General features: G+C 41.2%; 1 protein-coding gene across 2 annotated transcripts in view; it reads left to right on the top strand.

Annotated features, from left to right (window-relative positions):
- Positions 1-25,888, top strand: part of PPIL2 (peptidylprolyl isomerase like 2) — a 78,256-nt gene that overhangs the window by 48,988 nt on the left and 3,380 nt on the right. For both annotated transcript variants that reach the window (XM_067307363.1, XM_067307364.1), the window contains exons 14-18: positions 1,290-1,323; positions 11,439-11,556; positions 14,075-14,131; positions 25,155-25,227; positions 25,361-25,423. In XM_067307363.1, the coding sequence (XP_067163464.1) occupies positions 1,290-1,323; positions 11,439-11,556; positions 14,075-14,131; positions 25,155-25,227; positions 25,361-25,423 (345 nt within the window). The remainder of the gene's footprint in view (positions 1-1,289; positions 1,324-11,438; positions 11,557-14,074; positions 14,132-25,154; positions 25,228-25,360; positions 25,424-25,888) is intronic.

Here is a 25,888-nt window from a genome sequence, read left to right as displayed (position 1 = left end):
TCAGACTTACTGGTCATTTTAAGCATCTGTTCAACTTTGAGTGTGAGAGTAGTTACACCACAAGCACCGTGCACAACTGGCTGAATTTGGACCGGAGTGCTCAGCGCTATATAAACTTAAGTCATTAGGCTTTGTTTAATCAGATTTTGTGAGCACACATCAGCTTTTATAAAGATATCAAGCTTTTCTGAAGATATCAAGCTTTAATCCTTCAGCAGCAGTTTAGAGCCTTTCTAGGGGAGCTGCATTTACTAATTCATTTTGATAGTCTAAAGAAACATGTTTTGTACCAGGAGATTTAATTCTCGGAACTGAAATTTAGATTTGGTTACTCAGCATACCTACTAAATGGCTTTTCTCATACATTTTTACCTTTGTATAAACAATTGTCAGATGTTATTAGGAGATAAGTTCTTGATGCATCTTATTGCTATTGCAGCCTATTAGAGGGCCTGGAAAGATAACCTTTATTTACATAGGTACTGTTCAGGCAGCTTGGGATATTGTAGCTGTTCTGTAACTTCTTTTCAAAGGAATTAACAACTTGATCCTGGAGGCAGTGCATGTCTTTCAGGGGACGTCATTGAATGTTACATTCCATCCTGTCATCCAAAAAAAAAGCTTTCTTCTTTTGACGGCACTGTGTATCTCAGTTCATAGTTAAACTCACAATTAAAATTGTGCTTGTGTGCTACTACTGTGAATCTATTCATGCCATGCTCCTTCTACTAGCATTAGAATATAGAATATTGTTTCTGTAGGTCCTGCATACATATACAGTGATTAATTTTGTTGCTGAAAGATCAGTTTCACATGGGAATTTTTCCCACTGCAGATAATGAGGATGATGCTGAGAAATACAGACTCAAATACAGAAAATATTCTATATCCCATTTCCTGCCTTCCCATCATCTGGAGGATTGGCAGCAAAATGTGAACCCCTTTCAGGCTTCAAAACCAATGCATTATCAAGCAAGTTAGGACCCAGCATGTAATAGAAAGGATGGTCTGGTTAACCCATTTGAGACTGTTTATATTCTGTGTTTACCCACAAGAGACCTAATATTTTCATGAAATTGTCATTCTGCTCTTGGATGAGTCATGTAGGAGATGACAGCCAATTGATAAAAGAAGGTCCAAATGAGTAGTAATGGTTTCCTTGTTGCTAACTTGTCAACGTGACAAAATACAGAGGGAAGAAAATTGAGCAGAATTGTTTTTTATGGCTTGTATTTAATACCTTTCACACAGATATATGTAACATAATGATTTTTATTTTAATTCTGCAGATCCAAGGAGGTGATCCAACTGGAACAGGAACAGGTGAGATTGTGTTTAAATTAAGCAAGCTGTTTTTGCTTCATGCACTGTGTTGTTACTTTTCTTTCAAGCCACTTTGTAGAATAAAATTCTCTGATGACTTGTAGTACTTATTGAGCATTTCTGCTTTAAAGCAGAGGTTCAGTTTTATAGCTATAATTTATGGCACTTTGAACTATGCTTAAAATTCCATCCCGTATATTCTCAGTCTAAAACTTGGGCAGTCTTCCATATACAATTCTTGTTGGAACTTTGCTTTCTTTTTCTTCCAGAAAATAAATAAATAAAAATTATACTGATTTTACAGCCAGCCTTTTCCAGGGTGAAGAACAAAGCAAGGAATAGTCATGCCAAGCTGATTTTGAACATTGAATTTGAAAATTAGAGACCTGCCTCTGAATTAGTGAATGGCCAGATACCATCTCTTCTCCCAACTAGTTGCCTTGTAAGGCCTAAGCTTCTCTTTTTCTATCTTTCAGAGATCACTGTCACTAATTTATTCTGCTTGTTCTGTCTTAGTGATCTGCATTACAGCCAAATTAGAAAAGGTTGAGAGACATAACAACTACTCCTTGCTGTGCACTGAATGGTGCTCAGGGCATTGCCCGCTCCTGTGCCCACCATCCTGTGATGGTCCATGCATTTTCTATTCTAGTTCATCATGCATCACTTATACGCAAAAGCACTGTATCCTTGTGTGTGTGCTTGCAGGTCGTCCAAAACAGATGCCTTTGTAATTGTTAAATAGTTAAACATTCTTTACTTTTTAAATAATGTTAGTGCGAGCTGCCCAATATCTTTTCTTCCACTGCATATCTTAGTGTATGCAATGGCTGAAGTATGCGACTGTTGAGTGAGACTAGTTAAAGTTTCTGAGTTTTGATGGCAAAAGCCCGTTGACAAGAGATGTTACTGTATCTGCTTGGACTGTCAAAAGAAATGTGATTTTTTTTTTTTTGTTAGAAAGAAAGTACTGATTCAAATCCCAAAAGACATAATTAGGAACATCTTTTAAAATGAGAATTTAAAGAGGTGTCAGGAGACTAGAGATGCTTAATGGGTTGGCTCAGAAAACTTTCACCCTCATAGGCTGAAGTTCAGACCTTGCTAGAGAATGAAAATGAACTCGCTGGTGTCATTCTTGTCTCCATTTGTGCAAATGGTAAAACTATTGTAAGACAGCACAATTAACAGCTGACAGAGGAGAGACCTGTCACTGACTGACAGTGCAACTGCATTGAAGATCAAGACCCAGCTCCACTGCCAAAGCAAGTAGGAAGTAAAATGCAAATAAGTGCATAGGAGAAAATATATTTATGCATATTCTGTTATTTAAAAAAAAGGAGCCTAATGATGTCTAGGTTTTTTCCATCTCATTTTTCTCTTTGTCATCTTAGTTGAATATGCGTATACTGCAGACTGGCTGTCTTGCAAACATCTGTAAAGGCTATTAAAGTTCTAATGAACTGGTCAGTTTACACTCAAATAGATATGACAGTGTTGCAGATTTTTAGAGACTGTTTGTGCTTATGGCAGAGTCCAGGTGATACAGCTATCATCTTTCCAACTGAATGGGTTTGGGTTTTGGAACACGGCTGAATTTTAAATATCCTTACTTAATCACAATAGTAAGTAAAATATAACTGCACTGCCTGGTGAGCTACTAGATTTCTCTTGAACTCTCTCTGTATTTAATATTTATTTAAATGAAGCAGCTTAGACAGTTGACAGAACTGCAAATAGGCTGTCAGGTTTTGTTCCCGATTACCTGATAGATCTTGCACACTTGAATGTGAGGCCAGCAGCAACTTCACAAAGTAATGTGTTTGTCTGCCTAATTTAGCCAGTATTTTGTGCTCTTATCTAATTGTATTGTCTTCAGTCGTGTGGTTTGGTTTTACAAAGCATCTGATCAACAGTTAGTGAGCAAATAACTACAACTTTTTAAACCCTTTCCAGACAGCAAAGTGCAAGTATAGCCTTTCAAAATACAGTTCTTGAAACTTTCTGATCAACTTTGCTGAATGTTTTAACTTTGTGCTGGAAAGGAGCATTGGGATAGAGACTCGAAAACATTCCTACCTCCCCTTGCACAAGAGATGGAAAAATTGACGGTTGGGATCTTGGTCTAGGATTCATATGGTGACAGTATTGTTGAGGAAATTTGGAAGATAGATGCAGTTTTTAATATTAGAGGAATATGTTGGAGGGAGGGAATGACTGAAGATGGATAGTGTCATGGATGGAAGAATTGGAAACGCTTCTGAAGTCATTTTTCAGCATTCCAAAGGAAATCGTCCTCATATTATACAGGGAAACTAAATGTGTAATTTCTGTAATTGCTTTGTCCTGGATATGTAGGAAGGAAAACAGATTTTAGTAGGAGACAGTAAGTGACAGGCTGTTGTCTGATAACTCTATGAACATTGGAAGATTGCAAGCTCAGAAAAGAATGGTTTAATTTTAGGCATAAAGACAACTAAAATGTTTTCTCTGTCCTGTCCTTTGATTTGAGATATCAGGTGCATAGTAGCTTTAGATCATTAAGACAAGTTTGCTACTAAATGGGATACTTATTTTTTACTATAGAACTGACAGAAGGAAGAGGAGAGGAATACTGTTCCCTTACAAACTTTCTGTTCCCCTCTGCAAATTAATGAATTGATTAGGATTGGGTGATTTAAATAATGTGAATATTTGAGTCCGTTTATATTCAAGGCTGTCTAAAGCCCAAGGAAGGACTTGTTCATCATAGATTTAGCAGTGGAACCAGTAGTTGGTTGCAAGTGGCATTCAAGAGCATTCTGGAATTGTTCTGCCAATTCTGAATAAACAAACTGAAATATTTCCAATATTTCTAGCCTACTTATGTGCATTGTAGAACTTCACAGTTCACCAGTGATATGAACTAAGCCTTAGGTAGGGTCATAAATGGTTCTAAAAAGTCAGAAAGGTTTCTAAAAGTGAGTTGTCAAAATATCTCTTGGTACTAAGTTGAACATGAAGATCTCAGTTATGTGGGTAGGCTGTAGAGTACTTTCCTTCAGGCGGTGAGTTTCAGGTAAAGTTTGTGTAAAGAAAGAGTTCACCCTAAAAAGTATGATTGGATTAGTTTTGAGTAAAAATTTGTACAACTGATTTTTAAAATATATGGTCTCACTTAGAATGGGAGCAGCTAAATGCGAATAACCAGATTTCCCCATAAGTTTTAAAATGTTCTCTACTCTGTAGCTCTTCTCAGAGTTTTGTAAAAGGCAGAAATTTTACTTACATATCCCCTGGCCATGTGCTATAAAAATGATGGTGAAACCAAAGGCCTGTCCAGCTCCCTGCTCTCTCGGCAGTGGTGTGGCCCGTGAAAAATACCACCAGGCACCAGCAGCAGGGATGCTCCCCTGGCCTCCAGGGTCCATTTGTAGGGAATGGCTGAAAGTAGTCTGCATGTTATTAACGTGGTCACCAGAATTAGTGTGAGCTTTGGAGCGAAGCACTGGATTTCAGTGCTTTATACCTCTTTCATGCAGGTCTTGCATGTTATTTGCAGTATAAATTCCTTTTTGGATTTCTTCTGGTAGCTAGAAGGAATTTTACTATATCTTTGACTCACTGTTTCCAAGAAAACAGATGCATCTTCTAAAGTGAAAGAGACCATAGAGGTTTAATGGTCTTTAGAGGCTTATTTTGGGGAGTAAATAATCTGACTTCTCTAATATCTGAGAAGAATATGAGTAGGATGAAGCTTTTTTCCCCTCTTTCATTCCAGCTATTTCAGTTGCTAATAGGAAAGACTAGTTGGAGGTTACCCTTTAAATCTGTATATTTTAAACTGCCAGAATTGTTTCTGTTAGAGCCTTTTATAGGAAAACTCCAGACAGAATGAACCTCCTTTGTTTCCTTTTCCACAAAGGACCTTCTACTTTAACTGAAATTCACTGGCTTAGAGGTTTGGAGGGGTTTTAAACACCTTCTCTGAACTGATATGTGGATGGCACATTAAGCCTGTATATATTTTTATTTTGTTATATCTATTTACTTATCCCTGTTCGTCAACTCAGGAGCCAGAATAGACTTGTTCAGAAATCTTCCCACCATTTGGTTTGTGTCATCTGACATTCACCCCCTGTTCAGCAGCAGGTGTCAGGTTTATGGTTGCACCACCCAAATGCTTCCATGATCACCCACTCCATTACTAGCTAAGCCCAGGGCTGCTCAGCTTCTGGGTGGGTTTGGGCACGTTCAGTGCAACATGACTGAAGGTTACATGTCATACATACATAGATTGCAACTGTGCTCTCAGCTTACAGGGATAAATGTGCTTTTGTTCTGGACTCATTTCACAAATGTGAAATGCCGAGCTGGTTATGCAGTTGTGTCCCCGTTGAGTCTCTGTCTGACTGTCATTAATGGAACTGTGGCTAGTAATGCATGTGAAGGCCAGTGATTTCTGGTACTCAAGAGCTGACCTTGGGATGGGAGGAGGGTAGAAATGAGCATTATGGCATCCTGAAATTGAGATGCCACACTAGGAAGAGTGAGGAGTAGAGTTTCCAGTAGCTTAGCATAGCTGGCAGACCTGCGTTGCCAGAGCACTTAGGTATACAATCCCAGGCTGATTCTTATTTAGAGGGCCAAACTAATTTTCTACAGCCTTGAACTTAATATTTCAGAAGAACATTGGGAGAGATTTTATTGCGCTGCAGCAGCTTATTTCTTTTCTTTAACAAAATAACCACCCATAGAGGCAGTATTTGGAGCAATCAGCTGAGTCATGGTCATTCTTTGTAATGATTAATTATTTGAAAATGAATTTTACATTTATGATGTATTTCTTTTCCTGCTGTTCATAACATCTAAGTGGTTGAACGTTGTGAGTAATTCTGTCTAGCTCATGCTAGTGCAAAGGGAACAGCTGCTCTGTGTTTTCAGTGTTCCAAACAATAGAAGAAAATTTTCATGGAGGAAAAATAGGTTTAATATCATAAACCCTCTGTACGAAAAAAAGAGGACTATTCATAGGACATAACATTTTTAAAGCAGTGCAGGAATATTTCAGGTACTCTCAGCTGCAGCCTGTTGGAAGCCTTTATGAATTGGCCTGTGTGCGCCTTTGTCCCTTTGTGGATCCCGGAGGGTGCAAAGGAGGTGTTATAATAGCTGTAAAAGTCCAGGGCAGGCTACCACCGGTAGATGGGAATTGCACTTTGGTTGGCATCTAGCAAAGGAAAGCGCGTTCTTCCCTCCTCTGAACTCTCAGTAGCAAAGGGACTGTGAACAGACTTGGCTGGTTCTGCAATGTGTTTTCATAGCAAGAAGGGTTCCTAAAATGTACCGGTTTCAGGGCCGCTGTTCTTGCGTTGATTGGAGCTTAGCAGAGGGAGAAGGGCAAGACCTTTTCATCTAGCGGTGTACTCCTTTTAAACTGCAGCCCCTCTGAAAATCCAGCCTCTGATATGTGGGGTGAGATGTACAAAATCAATGTTCTTTAACCATCGGGTTAAAAGTACTCTGCCCTCTTATCTGAAAGGAGAGGAGTACTTACCTCTCCTCACCGGCTGAGCTAAGGCTTTCATATTTGCAAAATGATCAAGAATCTCACTTGGAAAGCTCTGTAGAAGTGTCAGATGTTATTATGTACTTCGTTGTTCCAAGTGACAAGAAGAAAATTGCAGAAAGTAAGCCATCATTTTTATGAATCAGAGCCCTCCCACTTCCTTACCACTGCTTAGCAATTTTTATGCCAAAAAAAGGAAGGATTTTTTTTTAAATTCACAACTGTCATGAGTGATGATTCCCAGCCCACACCTGGCTTTTGGAATATTACATTTCTGAAGCCTGAGGTGCATCTCTCAGCTCCTGGCAAAAAAATTGTAAAACTGTCTGAGATTTAAACAAAAAAAAAAATTACTTTCTGAAAAAATAGAAAGAATAAAGACTACCAAAGAATAAGCTGTTTCAATTTGCAAGACAATCTGAAAACGTAGTTGCTAGCGTGTGATTGCTCCAGATGTCAATTTAGATCTATCCACCTTTTTGCTTTCAGCACAAGATGTGGATATGAGACTGAGTAACTAACATGCTTCACCTACAGTCTAGATATATATTGCCACTCTGGATAGCCATTGAAATGATAAATACAGTCTTAATATTTCTGTGTGATGCGTGGTCTGTGTGATTTTGCCTCTAATTCTGTGTAAGAATTAGGTAAATGTCTCTTAATATAAGAGATTATTTTTTTCACTGTGCTTTTATTGAAAATGTGGGGAAGTGGCTCTCAGCTGCTTTCAGCTTTGAATTTTAGGTATCTGGGTAGGTGGATGATTTTTATTTTGCGGAATTTTGCAAAATTCTGTCCAGCTCTTTTTAGAAGGCCAGTCTATTGCAGTAACCGATCCCGAATACGTTTCCACCTTTGTGCAAATGAGAGGTCCATGCACAGGGTTATAGGACCGTGAACTCTCTTTTGCACGGCCAGCACCGATCCAGCAAGTGGTAGTACCTGCGTGGAGCCCTGCCTGCTGCCAAGTGGAGCCCTTTGATTTAGCACAGGATCCCCCAGGAATTTTTTTTACAGTACTTTCCATAAAAGGATCTCGAAAGCGCTTGCAAGTGCATTAGGCACACAGTTGCACTGTGACAGAAGATAACCTTATCTGGGAGTAAACTGAGAGGAAAGTGAAGTGACAGGCAGCGGTGCCAGCTGTGAACTTAAGACCCAGAGTCAGCTCTTGTTTTCCATGAGCTTTGCTTGCAGGCTGGGTAAGTCAGCTTTGGGGTGAGGTTTTTGCATCATCTTAGCTCTGTAGATAGCAAGTGGCGACGTGTGCTCTCCCAGAGGAAAATTTGGGCACTGTAAGGAGCTTTGTCTCCTTGCAGGATATACAGGGAGTGTAAAATTAGAGAGCTAAAGTAGACAGAGTGGCTATTCCTCCTCCTCCTCCTTTGTCTGCCTCCATTCTTCATGCAGAAAACGAGGATGATGGCACATCCACACCTCCCAACAGGTTTGAGCGTAAATGCAATAAAATCTGCTCGATCCTCCAGAATGCCTCATAATTACCACCAGTAGGTTTGGGGCGTGCGAGCTAATTTCCTGAGTTTACACCGAGCTTTACTAGAGAGAGCAAAATGCAGAAATGTAAAATTCCTATCCCAGGTCCCCCTGCGCGAGCACTAGGCGCTGCGCTGCCACGCCAGCGTACTAACAGGGGATCTGTACTTCAGAGAGAAAGTGATTCTGGTTTTCAGTAATTAAAAAAATACATACGTTTAACTCTCCATCTTTTAGCTTGCTGCGTCTGGTCCTGCTTCAGGCAGATACTTGCAGTTTGGAACGATTCCAGAGGTTAGCAGGAGTTTGTCAAGCAGTCCATTCCTGCTATTTTTACTTTAGGGAGAATACTTTTTTTTTTTTTTCTTTAAAATGACAAAAATAACAAAACCCCAAATCATTCCTGTGCTGTGGTCTCCCTGTCTCTGTGGCGTCTGCAGCTCCCCTTGCCAGGCAGCGCTGGCAGGCCTCCCCGGCCCGGCGGCTCTGTCCTTTCGAGGACGTCTGGCCTTTGCGGTGAGCGCTGCGCCGGCCACGCTCTGCTCTTGCCTGCAGCACTTGGGCAGGCAGAATTAGCCTTGGAAAGAGCTGTATGGCAGACACAGGGAGTGAGCGCCCGGATCTAATGCTCTAACTATCTACTAAAATATTAGCACTTATTTCCAGAGAACTGGAATGGACCAAAGTTAGCCATTGTACATATGAGAGTAATTCTGACCCTCAGTGTATGATCTGAAACAAAATTGTGAGAAAACAAATATTCCAAAACCTGAAGACCACAGCTCGTTGCTCCTGTCTGCAAGCTCTTGAGTCTGGTTGCTTGTGCCAGAAGGAGAGTCTCTGTCATTCACAATCTTCTGCTTTGCCTTTGAATTATTTTTCTGATCAGCTAAGGCTTTGGGGTTGATTTCACCCTCTTACAGCAGCTTGGCAGTGCTGTAATTCCAGCATCTGCTGAGAGCATATGAAGGGTGTGACGGGCTCAAGGGTTTGGCCACTTGCAGCTATGCAGCGTCTCAGTTGGGTGAGTTTCTGTATGCATAGTATCTGAAAATGTCTAGGCAACTTTTACTCCTCTGGTTTAGGATTCATAGCAAATGCATCTGCCTTACGAATAATTAGAAGTTCTTTCAAAGAGATCCTTTGAAGTGAAATTATCTGTTTTTCTTGGGGAAATTGGAATGAAGTTTATTACTCAGGTGCAAACAGATCCAGCTGTGGTAGAAACCAATACTGCAGGGCTGCTTGCTGTCGGCAGAGAGAAGCGTGGGCGGCACGGCAGCATCATGGTGCTGGAGGCAATCGGTCCTCATTGCTGCCAGGTTAGGCCAGATCACAGTGGCTCAAAACAGCATAACTTGCGTATTGGCAAGCCTACAAGAGCACTGCTTTTCTGCAGCAAGGCAGGCGCTACGCAGCAAACCCCTCTTAGCAAATAGGAACACACAAGGAGATTCATTAGCAAAGAAAATTATTGGCTTCTGCTAAGACATTTTCTAATAGGTTGAACTCTTTGGATTTGGCTAGAAGAGCTGTTTTTCGGATCCACCTTCAACATAGCAGAGCTAACTGCAGCTGTACTGTGTCCCTTTCACCCAGTATATAGCGTTGGAAGAGACTGTCATACAGAGTCAAGCTGACGTAATTTATTTGATCTTAAAATATTCAATAGCCAAAGATTGCTGATGTAATTACTCCCTCTCTACTCCTGATTACAGAAAATCCCTATAGGGTTTGTCCCCTTTTGCTGCCTCTCATCAAATTGCAGAGCAGGCAACATTCAACTCATTAATAGGTCTTTTGAACATGATTAATTGGGTTTTTAAGTGGGTCAGTTTCTTCTAAATTGTCTTGCTTATTGAGTTCTTCTTGCATTTGCAACTGTCTGCCTGTGATTCTTCATTTTCATGGGATCATCTAAAACCCTTTTCTCATTTGATACACACTTGTGATTTTCTGCATAAGTTTTTATAGGAGCCTGTTTTATTCCTCTGTTTTATTTGCTGCTTGCCTGTGCAGCCATGTCATCAAATTGCTTTTCCGTATTACGTGTGCAAATAGCTGTTGAACGCTGCAGATCCTTTACTGACCTCCTGCTTTGCAAGTGATACAGCTACTCCAGACAATTCCTGATCCGGTTCTGCAGATGGACCAGCCTAGTTGCCTGTTTGGGTAGTTTTGTTTGTTTTATTTTTAATAGTATCCTAAGGTGAAATATTTTTCATGGTTTGTCAAACAAGCTTATAGAGTTGACTGTAAAACTATGACTCATCTCAGCATTCTGTTTTCTTATTAAGAATGATCCTGGAGGAAAGTGAAAATGAAAATGTCAGATCTGTCATAAATAATGTAAAAATGACAGCCAGGAAGAGAGGTCTCGCAGACCCTCTTTCTATCCACAGCCATAGGAAAGAAGTCAATCTTGGAAGGCTGGGTCTGAGGCTGATGCAAAGTTTTATCAACCTTTAGTGCATTTGGCTGTGTACATCCTCCAGGCATCTTGTCCAAAATATCTAATTTTTGACTTTTAATTTGGAGGAATGTATATTCTCATTCATAGTTGTTTAGCTAGGAGTTAAGCATCTGAGCTTATAGTTCATATTCTTAGCTAATTCTGTGAACAAGTTTCATTTCCCTGGTATTTTATTTCTGGAAGCAATGCTATATTCAGAGTGTAATTAAACTTGTAATTTTTTGCTCTTTGTTTTGTCAGGAAACCACCTTTAAAGATTTAATGTCTCTGTCTCAAAAAAAAGAAAAGTATGATGGACCAGCAATAAAAAATTAAATCCTTGACAGTTTTTCAGCACACAGCATGTAATGCTGTTGATAAGTCTCACCTGCAACACTTGATAGCAGTGTGGGGACACAGAATTGTATTGCCAGCTGCAAACATTGATTTCAAGGGCATGCTCACCTATTAGCTTAGCAATAGAAATGGGGTAAGGATATATTAGACATAGCAGTCAGAAGCCCCAGAAACCTTGAGTTTAATAGCAGAGTCTATTATAAAATGTAGTAGGAAACTAATGAAAACAAACATTTCTTCTATCATCTTTTCTCTTTTAAGGAGGAGAGTCTTACTGGGGAAAACCTTTTAAAGATGAATTTAAGCCCAACTTGTCCCATACAGGACGTGGTGTTCTCAGTATGGCCAATTCAGGACCTAACACAAACAAGTCGCAGTTGTAAGTAGTCACTTGCTTTTTGTGTTTTATCATTTCCCTCTAGACATTGTGTCTTATACTGTTAAGAAAAAAAATGACATTTTATGAGCTACTCTTTAAAGTTCAGTGAAGTGAAATATTCTGTCAAGTGCTGCATATTGAAATCTGCATAGCTGCAGCTGCTCCTTCCTGCTCTAAGAGCAACATGAAGTATGTCAAGACCTGTATGTTTATCACATTATCATTGGCTTGTCTTTTCTGTTTTTGTAATTTGTAGTTTTTTCTTTTTCTCAGTGTCTCCCTACTGTTATTCTTATGAAATTATTACACCTATCCACTCTGTTTAAATGTAGCCATATATTGAAATTTTTGAAAACCTTGATGAAATAAAACATATACTCTCTACAGATGTTATTTCTTTTAGTTGCCCGTTTTTAAATAAATAAGAACAGTTCTAGGATGTTCAAAGTGTAGAATCTAAGTGACAGTGCAGAATCTGGGATTGAAAATGACTTATTTTTCTGTGTACAAAAGCAGAATAAGGACTCAAATGAGAAAAATAACAAAGTAAAGAAGCAGAAAGAACAACAAATGAATTTTTAAAATAGTCTAGTAGTAATCGTTTACTTTATGCCTAATGTTAATGCAGATGTTTGCCTGCAGTCTTTTTAAAGTGTTCTGTGTCACTTGAACCATTTATTGGTTGGTCTCTAATTACTGAAATAGAAAAAAGTTTACCTTTATTGGTAGCCCTAGGAACGAGCCTGGGTGGGTAGCACGCAGTGCTGCATGTCGGGGCTGGGGAGCAAGGGAGGGGATTCTGGGCTGGTCTTCCAAGGTGCTGAGATTTATTGTAGCTTGGAAATCGTGCAGTGGTGTGACTAACTTTAATTAAACACAAGTGCTAGTCTAAGGGTCTTTAATAGGCTTCCTCACGTGCTTAAGGCTAAACACGTGTTGGGCAGTGTGCAGGACTGCATTGTTGTGGAGCTTATTTTAGGTTTGAATTTTATTGCAAGTACTCAGGTGCTAAGTTAGGGGAGAGTAGAGGCTTCAAAAAAAGGATCCAGGAAGCAGAAGATACCGAGACTGTTCAGGAGTGATGTGCTGTATTCAGTTGCGTCATCTGCCATCGCAAACGTGATCACCTATCTCCCTAGAATTTGTAAATGAATGTGAAATTCCTTTATATGTGAAGTGTTTGAGAGACTCCAGCTGGACCCTATTTATAAAACTTCCTAGGCAATGTTTAAAAACTTTGACAACTGTTGTTACCTTAGGAACAGGGTGAAGAGCTCTGCGGGTAGGTGATAGTCACTGCAGTGCAGAACGAGGTGGGTTCCTTGCGTAAAGTTAATGCAATGCAAGTACATGCAAGTGGCCCTAAGCAGAGCTGGAGTGATGCTCGAGACCTCTCCCCCAGGATCAGCAGGAATTAGGTTAATTCCATTGGCCTTATTTTATTTTGACTGCTCTGATGGCTCAATTCTTTTTATTACAATATTGCCTATTTGATCACCTGATAATCTAAGTCCTGGATATCTGTGAATAAACTGGTGCACCGAGCACGTGCACAAGACTAAGATTTAATGTATGCCCTGTGTAGGAGTTTGTATTCTCCACAGCATCTCAAAGCTTTTCCTAGGGCAAGCTACATCTTAATAGATTGTCTGGCAGATTGCAGCCCCTCCTATTTGCAATCATATAACTTCCCGAGGCAGTTGCTTATATGGAAAAGTGCTTCTGGAATGTTTATATATTTTTAGCTGTCTCTAATGTAGCGTAACAGATGGAGACAGGGAGGAGAGCCAGCACCGCCCGTCCAGCCAACACAGACCATCGTGGTCTGCAAACCGCAGTGTGGAAACCTCTGTCTCATACTCTTGCAGTCCAAGTCTTCCAAAGAAGTGTTAGCTTTAGAGAAGAGTTTTAGTAGTGAGGGTTGTTTTGGATTTGGTATTTTAGTTCCCATGTGTAGGTTTAAAAATAAAACCAGAATCTATTAAAAGTCCAAGTTTCTCAGGGTTTTTTTTTTTCTGCTTCTAACACTTTTAAATTTTCTTCTATCATGTTTGTTACTGAAGCACAGATTTGCTGGTTCTAGAGAGAAATGGATTATGGGCAGGCCAATTTAATGGAATCAAAATGCAGAAAGTAACTATCCTAAAAAATAAAGTTTACACTGGCAGGTGATTATTGTGTTATATAACTGTGTTTGCTGGATACAAAATCCCAGTCATGTACGAGAGATGTACTTCACAAGCAGGAACCAGGTCTTACTGCCCTGCAGTGAGCTGGAGTACTATTCGCAGTACTGTTGAAGGAAGTTAGCAAAGTATAAAAATGAGAAGTCCAAACTCCAGAAATCCAAGATGAATCCACAAAACAGAGTTGCTGAGAGCTGCTAGGTCCACAGGACTCCCGGAGGGGAGAGGGGCCTGCTCCTCGCAGGGGGCTGCTCCCTGTTTCTCAGCCTAGCTGGCTGCAGCTGAGCCTCAAGCAGATAACATGCTAAGTGTTACGTCTCTCTTTCTTCCAGCTTTATCACCTTCCGCTCCTGCGCGTATCTGGACAAGAAGCATACAGTGTTTGGAAGGTAAGTGAGGGATGATCTCGAACCGCCATGTAGCAGACATGCTGCCTGGTGGGTCTGAAGCCTGGAGAAGAATCTGGTGACTTCTGCAATCGAACTGGAGCAAAATCATAGCTCACAACCAGTTCACTTGGTCAGGAGTACATGGCCAACCTCTTATCAGTGCCAGGCGTCAGACTCTGCTTTTTGTCTCTTTCCATCCTCCCACCTCTGTAAACTGCCTTATTATTAAGAGTTTCCCTTCTGTGTGTGGCTCTCTGGGGAGTCAGGAACAAAGTAATCGGCATCCTGTAACCAATCATCTTAATATTTGTGCACACTAATTGCTGAGACACAAGAGTTTCCCTCTTCAACGCTGCTTTCATCCTTTTAGGATCTGTCAACCAGTGAGTCAGTCCTGACTGGGCTGCTCTTCATCGCGGGGTAGAGCACAGGGCTTTTGCATAGGTTAGGTCTTTTGGCCTCTTTCATTCTTTATCCGTGACATTTATCATTGGTATATATGTGCGTGTACATATATGTATATCCACGTACACAAAAATATTAGCAATGCCAAGGCAGTAAGGGAACTTCACATCATCCTTTATAGCAACCGCTGCAGTACTCCCAAAAGCCTTTTCCGCTCAAGCCCTCACATGATACAGATCAAGGTATATATTACAGAATATATTACAAAATCTTTATATTACAGAGAGAAGAATGTACTTGTTTGCTCTTTGCTTCTCCTGCTGCAGGTACAAGTCCTGATTATAGTGTTTACTAAGTGGTGCATAGCTGTTCTGACAAATGCCTTGGTGTGGTGACAGGACGGGGAGTTTTACTAGTCTGCTTCATTGGTGCTTCCCAGGGATTTTACAATCATTTTTAAATGATTTTCTTTTTATTTCCCTAATTTTATCCATTTGAAAAGCAGCAATTGAAAATAAATGCATATGCTGCTTACTTTGACTGGGTGTTACACAATAGGGCTGTACGATGAAAGTGATATATTTAATCCATCTGTTCTGCCTGCAAGTTCTTGAGGCAAGAGTTGGCTTCATTTAAACAACTATAGTAGTGCCATTAGCTCTGATACTGATTCTGCAGTAATTACTCTCTTTGAATTATATTTCTTTTTCCTTTCTCAAGTCTGTCCTAGCAAAATTTAAAGTTCTTTTGTCATTTAGTGAAAGCAGATAAATAAAGCACCTTCTAATACTGAAAGCTGAGAGCGAGTATATTCTTGCAGGAGTTACATTACCGGTATCTTAGGACTTGTCTTCGTTGCAATTTCACTCAAGCTACAACTTGAGTCTCCTTGCAAAAATCCCATTAAATCTAATATGGTAATGCTGTTAACCTGAGCTTGCCACCTCGTCAACTAGTTTTTGGGTTAAGACAGCTCAGCTGAAAACGTGACAGTTCTGCAGTTCTGGATGCAGCCTGGCTTCACTGAGCATCCTGCAGTCCGACCATGCACTATTTCCCGAGGGTGCCCCAGCTCCACCGCGGTTCACCGGGAAAGAATGTGGAGAGTGGCAGAGCTTCCTGCAGTGCGGGGAACGTGCTCCCAGAAACCTTCGCGCTCTGCAGGACATCTCAAGCACCTCATGAGCAAAAAAGCTCAAATGATGTTTCACACTGTGCAATGCCAGTTAGAGAGGAGTACTTGAGTACAGGTTACTCTGTTTAAATGTATAGCAAAGATTATCCAGTGGCAGTTTTAGCAAAGACTGTCTTCATTCTTGAATTATCGTTGCCACTACAGAAACCTGAATTTGGTCGCCATAAAGAATTGGTGCTGCTTTCAGAGAACGTTTCAGTGGAAATGTTCTTAGTTTAAAATACAAAGGAAAACCCTTATAAAAGGTGTTGTCTTAGAACCATGTTTGGCTCCCTATGTGAAAAATAACATCTTCATCTAAACACAGGCCAAGTGAATTTTACCCTGGACTCTCTTGCACATAAAAAGATTAATTCAAAGAATGTCAAAAATGAAGATGCCAGGATAGGTGCATTCCTGTCTTCCCTTACTTATCTACAAATTGAATACCTGAATAATCGAATTTACCTACAGATTTAATATAGAAGCTCAATGTATGCAGATTTCAAGATTTCTATTCTGCAATGAAAATCCTGTAGCTGTTTTTACCTGTATTTGTTTTTATAGGCCATAAAAGCCAAAAGACTCGAGATTATATCTTTAGTGAAACTCCAGCTTCAGTTTGCTATTTTAGATCCTGGGTGTTTCCAGGATTTGGTGCCTGTATCTGATCTTACACTGTATAGTACAATAATATCTGGGAAGCATATCTAGGAATAATATCTAGGGTTAAGAATAGAGCGAACCCATGAAATCAGAATTCTTTGTTTCCATGACTGTTAAATTGGATTGTCTAACTGGATGATTACTGGCCTGTTGTGACTTTCACGTAGATCTGAGGATTACTTTTTTCAGTTAATATCTGAATCTTCTGAATCTTCTCTATGAGCTCAGCTCTGCCCTCAGCTATTTCTGTGCAGCTCTGGTTCATGTTAGTGCATTTCACATATGTGTCTTGGAGAGCAGAATTTGACCTGTTTGTAATCTTTACATAACTTTGCAGAGGCTTTTCATACTTCTGAGAAGAACAGAAAAGGGCAAAAGAGCAACCATTCTCCCCCCACCCCTTTTCTTTTTTTGGTCCTGTGTGGGATAAGACACTGAAAAGTTCCTTCTCTCAAGAACTGCGTTTTATTTGTGTCCCCACTGGTTTGAAATCCAGCTTTTGAACGGTAGTTGTTAATAAGAGTTGGACATTTGGCTGTTAAGCATGTTTGAAAACCACACGAGCTGAAGGCAGCAGGACTGGGAAGAGGTGGCACGTGTCTGGCTTTGGGCAGGGGACTTTTTAAGCCTCAGGAGAAGCCACGAGCTGCGGGACAGGGAGGGAATTGTGTCCTGAGAGTGGTGCCCACCATGGCAATAATGCTGATAGATGTTACTGAAACCAAAGGAGATAATTTGGGCATGGAAAGGGAGCAAAGAATAAGGCAGCGAGTGAGAAGAGAATGCCTTCCCTCGGAGGTGCTGCGTGGCTTTCCTGCTCCAGCGGAGCTGCCTCGATTAACTTAGTAATTACCATTTCTAGTAATTACCATTTCTCCTGACTTAGAGAATGCTGTAATTACCTTGAAAACTAACTGGTGGCTTTTGTTGGTTTCTAGCTGCCTGGTAAGAGGTTTAATTTAGAAAGCTAAATAATGTAAACCAACCAGCAGGTACTTGCTCTGCACAGAGTGGATGAAGCCATTTCCAAGCGAGTGCTGCACGGGGCAGGTCCTGCCGGTGCTCTTCCGTGCTGCTGCGCCAGGGTGGTCTCTCCTATGCATGCAACAACTGAGAATTCAACTGCTGCATGAACCACAGGGACGGTACAGCCAAAAACACCAGTTTAGGCTAACATTACTGTCTGTCACTGGCATGCTTTATGAAATTTAGATGCAAGCCCATCCTGTCTGTGTTTTTATTATGTTTCTATTACTCCAGTGGCTCATAGTGCCTGTGGATCAGGGATATAGTACATTTGGCCCTTTAAAGGTGGAAACAAAGATCATTTCTGTCCCAGAAAGCTGACCATATGAGTAGAAAAGAGCCTGCATACAGATACAAGGAAGTTACACTAGTGACCCATTTCAGCCTCCCTTTCACCTAAAAGCTTGTACTTTCTTGAGAACCAAGGAAAAAGAAAGCCTCAAGAAAAGTGAAGTGGCTTTGTGGATGCTTTTGGGGAGCCCATTCCAAGGTTAAAGGGATGCATGGAAAACTGCATGTTTAAAATCATCATGGAAGGTGACGGAGGCGTCCTGATCAGCAGGAAGGGAGAAGTGATCAATCTGAGAATTGTGGGTGAGATTTAGGATGAGGAGGGCCTGGCGGGCTCGCGAGCGAAGGCGGCTTGCGGGTACGTGGTGTGATAAAAGCAGGGCAAGAGAGGGAGACACGAGCAAAGTGGTGTGGGCAGACTGACAAAGCTGGAAGTGGTCAGCGCAGCAGCTCAGCGTGTTTATTAGAGCAGCACTTGTGTTTGCCAAGGTCTGAGAAAGGGATGTGGTGACGGAGGCAGGAGAAGAGTGTTTGGAGGACGGTTTTTCACTTTGTATGTGGCTGCTTGTATCTGTCTTACACAGATCTTTAACTGTCTGGAGATTTCTACCACTCGTTCCTCAATTCGGATGTTCCCAGGAATAATGAACAAGGTGGTTTGGGAAACCTCAGACTTGGTCAAAGTGGAGGCATGCTCCTGTAGCTGACATGCAGTCAACTTCAGCTTCTCTTTTGCTCCCTCCTCCCCTTGCCAGATGCTTTTGTGGGAGACAGTTGTCTTTCCAGGGATAAACGTTATTCTGTATTAAATATGCCTTAGCCTGTTTGAGGTTCTGTACTGCGGTTCTGGAGAACAGAGCAATAAAAGTAACTGTTATCCTTTAAAGTGATTAGCTACTTATAACTACTGCCATGCATTATTCAGCCATGTAGGTATAGTTAAATAATGCATGGGGTCCGTTTCCATTTGTAACACTCACTGTATCGTTTGGTCAAACCTCACTGCCTTCTAAGCTGGGAAACTCATGTTTTGGTTGCTCTTTTGCTTTAGTACATCTGAAGAACAGAGAAATTGTATGGCAGGAAAAGAAGAGCTGATCATATTGTTGGATCTGTTTAGGGAGTCTGGTGTAATTTTGCACTGCAGAGTCTGCTCCCCAGGCACCAGGACAGGAGTGAAGAACAAGGGGGGAAAGTGAGAGGCGTCCGCGCGGCCCCCACCGCAGTGGTGTGCCGTAGCACGCGGGCGCTGTGCTGCCAGAGCTGGGCTAGTGGCCATAGCAGTTTTCAAGACAGTTGTATGATCTCTGAAGAGGAACCCTATGCCAAAGCAGAGAAATCCTTATGTGCCAAGTTCATTTGTTGAGTCTAGTTTCAAAATACTGTTTTTTCAAGTTGTTCTGTTTTTTCAGTGGCCATCATTACTTGTCTCACCTTCTAGATTAAGCCCTTATGAGATACTGAGATGTTTTGACTGCATCCTTGTTGCAGGTCAGAAATGTTTGCTGGGTTTCAGATTGGGTGTATTCATAGAAAACATGTTGTACTAAGTGAGTGTATGTGTTTGTGCGTGTTTATATATTGTTCTCTGTGTGTGTGTGTATAAATACATGTACTCTTTTTATAAAAGTAAGCTTGAGGGCAGAATGTATTTACAAAACAAAGTTTCCTTCTGGTTTCTGTTTCTCGTTTAAAGCTCCCCCCCCCCCCCCGAAAAGTCCAGACATTGTTCTTGTATTGTCTGCTAGCCAGGAAACTCTATCATCTTGGACCACTGCCATCGCCAGCATTGCATAAGGCTTAATTCTTATAATTCTTCTAAACAAAAGCATGAGAAATAGGAAGTCTATGTGTGAATGTCTGTGAGACTTCTAGGGAGTTGCAGTTTTCTTTGGGGAACAGCATTAACTAATGTAGCAGTGAAAATTTGCTTGGCATGTTGCAAATGAATAGAGCTCCCCCAGGTATTTCACTTAAGGTTCATGCAAAGCTATTGGCAGTGATTACGAGACAAGTTTACCAGTTTGCATAAAGGAGCCATAACAGGAAGTAAGATTTTAAATAACATCTGTAAATTTGAGATGTAAAGATTTCCAATGCTACTCAGTCCAGGTTTCAAGAAATCAGAATTGCACAAGTAAGGGTGGATTTGTGCTTTTGTTACTATGCTAACACAAAAACCTAAATGTACCTACCTCGTCATCCATGCTTAAGCGTAATGCAACATTTATCAAGCTCCACTAAAAATACAACAAGCTGTCTGAGAGAGGCTGAGCTAAATATATAGTTGAGATCATCGTTTCTCTGTTCAACATCTCCTGGAAGCAAACAGCAAACCCGTTTCAGGAGTTCTTCTAATGTAAATGGTGTCTTGAAGGTGCCTTCCTTTTCATTGCAGGTTGTCATCTGAACACCTGCTTAAACCTTACCAAAGCTTCTTCGGTCAATTTAAAACAAGGTGTGAATGACGCCTTACGAAATGAATAGTGGTGCCTGTGCAGGCCTGAAACAGTGGAAGAGGTTAAACTTGTTTCTGCCCTTCTCCCCCCCTTCTCTGCTGTGCTCCAAACTTAGCACAGCTGATGCTGACTGAGAGAGGCTAACACAGTGTGACCAGTCACATGCGCTTAGGGGATGTAAAGGGGAGGAAGGGGTATTGGTCCGAACCTCTGGAGTTTATATTTGGTTGTAATGAAATTTATTTATATACAGAGTTCCTTATGTTGGGACTCAGATTTATTCATAGAACAGATTTTATCTCTTTTTGTACAAAGTTAGTTAGGGTAATATTTAATAGTGTCTCTCTTAGAGATTTTTTGCATGCTTTGATGTACTTATCTGATGGTCTTTTCCACATATAACTTCTACAGGCTTTTTTTTTTTTTTTTTTTTTTGGCTATATGTGTGAGAGCCTTTCTTTCTAAGCCCATAGTATGTGTTGTGGGACAGGCAAAGAATCATCAAAACTTCTCAATGTAGCGTGTTTGTTTTGTCATTCTGGATGGAGAAATTTTTTTAATGGATGTCAGTGCATTGGCTTAGACACATTGTATCTTGTCATACTGATTTTAGTACTGCAATGTAACATCATGAGATTTGACAATGCCAACATACAATGTTTTCAGAGCCTGCGTATGTATCGTTGTCTCCCCACTTAGGCAAATCAGAGGAAAGTTTGCAAAATCCTTCACGAGTTCAGTTGGAATATTTTTTTTTTTGCATCTTGATGAGTGCCCTGATTAATGTGTAGTTCCGTTTTTACTGGATGGGTAACCTTTGCTATTAGGTGTTGTCCATTTTGGATTTTAATTTTTACTGATGAAACACCTAGCTCAGCTGGGTCTGATCCTTGACAAGGCTTCCAAGTGCTAGTCTAACAAAATTGACTAGTAAACTATTTCCAGTTCCTCTGGCCATAACTCTTGTCTGAGCAAATTTGTCATATACAAATTCATTTTTATGATTTGTTGGTATTATGGCAGTGTCTAAAGACGTAAACTGATACTGAGTCTTCACTGTGCTGACACTGTAATATGCATAGAAATACTCTCTGTGCAAAAGGTTAGAGAAGGTAGGGGTATGAAAGAATGCAGTTTTCCATTTTAGAGCCAAGCCGCTAAGAAGAAAAGGGAATGATATGCCCTACAGGCCCATAGCTCCAGTGACATGAGAAGGACATCGTGCCATTAAATGTGGTCAAAGATAGTGAGGAGCACCCTTGCCAGAAACAATTCATGAACATAAGGAAAGCTTCTAGAGGGAACCAACGCTGGGTTTGGGGGAACTGTTGCCATAAGAGAGCCATCATATCTCTGTGGGAGGAGGGCAGGAACACCAAACTGATAGCCTGGCCCAAGGCAGGGTGGACGTTTAGCTAGAGTGCTGATGCTCCCGATGACCAGGAAGGCTTGGGCAGAACAGGAGCCTGCACTGGGGCCTTGCATCCCTGGAGCACTTTCTCCCTCTCTGCAGGACATGCCTTCAGTTTTGAGTGGAGTTTGTTTAACATCTTATTTTGCTACAAGGTGCAGATTCTGTTACATCAAGTCAAACTTTACCACAGCAACAAAAATGATAGAAGGTATTAAAACAGCATAAGTCCATAAAAAGTCTTAACTAGTGCTTTCCACTTATATTATTTTATGGCATCAGAATGGTAGAGCTAAAAGCCACCAAAACACCTTGAGCGTAACAACTTTCTGCCTTCTTCCCCCTCAGCGCTTTATAGTTGTGTCAAGATAGTCTGTATTTAGGTCATTTATTTATGACCTCTGAATGCCATGTTAATCACAGCCTTTTAAAATGTTCACGTGACAAAGTATTCCCAATAATGTTTAATTAGCACAGTGAATGAAGATTTCAGAGCATCACCAAAATGCATTAGGCTAATATTGTGGGAGGTCTAGCTATGGGCTGAGGGAATACTCAACTGAGATTTCCAGTGCATAGCTGATCTGACTATTTCAAATTATCAGAACCTAATTAAATGAAAACATACGAGAAGATAATGAATGGAGCTGTTGGCTAGAAAATCCTCCAATATTAAATCAGGAGTTTGCTTTAGGGACAATTAAAATGCAGTGAATGTATCTTAGACTGTGTGTTAATCATCGGTATTGTAAATGAATCTGATATTGGCCTGGAGGAAGATTTTAAAATTGAGTTTGTTATGAACTTTTGAAAGTTCATGCAGGATTTTAAAGCCCTGTGCAGCTCTGGAAAAATTCCCCCAGTGTGCTACCTCCAGTTGCAAACGAATGAGTCTGTTCTAGCTTGCATAAATGTTTTTTAATTGCTCTTAGAAGTCATGACCTGATTACAGATTATTGACAGACCCTTCGGGATTACAAAGGAGAGGTTTGGAGTAGTAGTGCAACAGCAACAAAGTGTTAGCAAGGACAGAGCCTGCAGGGCAGGTATTTAGTAGCTCCCTTTCTAACTTGGATCATTTTATTTTCTGTAACCGGTCTTTCTTTTCGGTCTGGTTTGGCGTCTCTTCTTCCCAGCGGCGCTGCGATGAGTCGCAGTGAGGGGCAGTGACACCGCACATAGCGTGCGAGGTGTTAAATGCGAAGGACCCACCTGCCTCTCAGGCTGCTGTGGTCAATCTGTTGTGTTTGGCTGATGCAGCTCTTGGAAAGAGCACGTGAAGGATGGAAAGAGTGTGGTGCGGAGTGGGAGGAGGGAGGTTTCTGGTCTGTGCTGGGTCCGTGGAGAGACCAGCACTAGTGGAGGCTGCTGGCCGGGAGGACTGTCGTGTTGGGGCTGGACAGAGCTGCCTGTCTGCGAAACACCTGTAAGAGCAAGGTATTATAACAGAAGCGCATAAATTCATCAAGTACCCATGAATATGGTGTGTGTTTGAATTGAGGTATCCATATTTGAAAAAGTTGAGTTATTGCTCATTTCATTGCTATAAAAGTAGAGTTAGATAATAAAATACTTACTCTACACATATTGTATGGTGATTTTTCATTAGCAATATGAATATCTCTGAGCACAGACCTCATAAAGGCATATAAGAATTTGAGCTTAATACTTTAATGTAGAAAATTATGTTTTTTATAAAACTCTTTCAGAATTTATAGAATGGCTTGTTTCATCTGAGTGAAAATTACTGTTAAAGAAATTCCATAGCAGAGAAATTCAGGTTTGTTCTTGTATATTATGGCAGTATCAAGGTGGCACAAGTTATCATGTTTGCATGGAGAAGCATATAGATGTCCCGGGGAGCACGGCAGGGTCCAACAGAGCTCTGCCTCGCTTGGAGCTTGCCCGGCAGGTCCCCGCCAGCTGGGCTGCCTGGCCCGTGACAGCTGGGGTCTACGTGGGGAAGCAGGCGGTCTGCGGCGGAGCCGGCCATGCCAGCCGCACAGCAGAGCTCACGGCCCAGCCCCAGACTTCTCCAGCTCCAGGATCGGTGTTCGTCAGAGCGGCTGTCGCTTCTGGTTGTCCCACAGCCGTTCATATTGGCTGTGTTTTTGGTTCCCGGCCATGCGTTTGGCTATATTAAAGCAGATGTTCAGCTGCAGCCTGCCTTTCTGGTCAACCTGATCTGGTTTGCTCTGCATCAATGGCCTGTCTTCTTCTTTATTTACTGCTCTTCTAAGTATAGCTGTTTGCAAACTTAATTGGGGACAATGATGTGGATAAAAGTGTTAAATACCTTGGGACCAAGATCTGATCCCAGCAGGACCCCTTTGGAAACATACTGTCTCAGTGGTTCCTATTTAAAATTAGATTTTGACACCTGTCAGCCAATTTTGTATTTAATGTGTGCTATGTTCACTTCATATAGTTCTGGTTTCTCAATCAAAATATCAGCCGCCTTCCAGAAGTCTGTTCCACTGACACTGTTATCCCTATTAACCACATCTGTTGTCTCAAAGATAGAAGGTTGTTTGACAGAATCTGTTTTCCACAAAACCTTGTTGATTGGCGTTACTTATTTCCTTTCTTTCTTAATCATGTCCTGTCTCCACTATTCCATTATTTTGCTGGGATGGATGCCAGGATGACAGGCTTATAATTATCTGGGTCACCCCATTTATCCTTTTAAAATATCCTTTTCTGGAACTTTCCCATTGTTCCACACATTTTTGAAAATGAACAAGCAACAGTCCAGAAATTCTTCAGCCTAAACAGCTTGAAGCATGTATTTGGATATCTGACTTGAAAAATCAGAGACCAGGGCTCTGATGTCCTCCCAAATAAAACCTGCAGTGAGAAGGGTCCCAGCAATATCTCATGGCTGTGACGTGATGCTCTGCTGCTTTCCCAAAGCCTTTGGAGAGCTCGCAGGCGAGATCCGTGTGCTCCTGCGCTTCCCGCATGATTAATGTCGTTATTGGCAGCTCTATCATTTCTCTCTAATAATGCCAAAGCAAAGTTACAATTCCCTTTCTTCCTAATAGCACTCTTCTGTCTGATGCACAATAAAAAAAGAAGTTAAAAATCAGAAGTTGATGAAAATATTTGCTTTCTTGACCAAGTCTGTTGGTTTAGTTTTCAAAGCTCATGGGGGGCAGGAAATGAGCTCCAAATGGATGGCTGTAAAGTTAACAAGTGAATCCAGTTAGAAATGGGTTTGTGTCTTCATGCCCAGACTGCTGTGTACAGTTGCTCTTTCTCTGTCTTTCTGGTCTGTGTACACCAGAAAAGCTATTTGGTTTTAGACAAATGTTTTTGCTTTGGCTCTGAATATTTGACTCTTCCATGTTCTGTTTAATTTTAAATTGAAATCCCACATTTGAGAAAAATTCCTTACCTTCCCCATTGAATTAGGTTATCTTAAGTCTTCCAAATATGGTTGCTGATTCTCCTTCCCCAGAGATGATGGTTTAAAAGCCTGGATAATCTGAAAGAGTAACGGACAGAAAATAGATCTATTAGACTGTAAAGGTGCAGGAATATTTTGAATCTATTATCACAGCTGGAAATAGTGTCCTTCATCTTTTTTAGGGTGGTTGGTGGCTTTGAGACTCTGACTGCTATGGAGAATGTGGAAAGTGACCCGAAAACAGATCGTCCCAAGGTAATTCAGAAATGAAAGGGGGTGTGCAGGAAGGAGCAAACCCTTGTCACGGTGCACTTCACCCCGCTGCCCCCTCTCTGAAACAGAGCTTGAACAGCAGCTTCTGATTGCTCTTTTTCTCTTCTGCTCCCAGGAGGAAATACGAATTCAGTCAACGACTGTTTTTGTTGATCCATATGAAGAAGCAGATGCCCAGGTGAGGGTAGAATTATTTTTTTTGATAGGCCAAAGCCCTTCTTTGCAGGACTTTGTAACTTGGTAACTTTGATTTTTTTATTCTAACTGGTCCCTCTTAGAATCCCTGCTTCTCACATGTGTTTTCTTCCTGTGTCCCATGCCTTTCTTCCTGCCTCCCACTAAGTGTGGACAGCCCTCTTACACACGTGATTGCCATTTGGCAAGGCCTTGTATGCCAGAGTCATCACTGCTGTCTCGGTGGAGAGGTCTGGCAGGGCTCCCGCTCCATCCTGCTTACCGTGGCTTCCCTTCCCAATGCCCGCAGCACGTGCTGGGGAGCTGCAGGTGAGGAGGAAGAGATGAGCTTCATCATAATGACTACAGACAGCCCATTTGTAGTTGCCCTGGAGATCTGGCTTCTAAAGCATGCCCTGTAATCACAACAGTGCTCTTTGCTATTTTAGAGTGTTTTAAAGCTTCAAAG

This window comes from Apteryx mantelli, chromosome 17 (genome assembly GCF_036417845.1).
Source record: "Apteryx mantelli isolate bAptMan1 chromosome 17, bAptMan1.hap1, whole genome shotgun sequence".
Classification (NCBI taxonomy): Eukaryota; Metazoa; Chordata; class Aves; order Apterygiformes; family Apterygidae; genus Apteryx; species Apteryx mantelli.
Note: the sequence above shows the minus strand (reverse complement) of the source record. Positions and strands in the feature narration are given on the sequence as shown.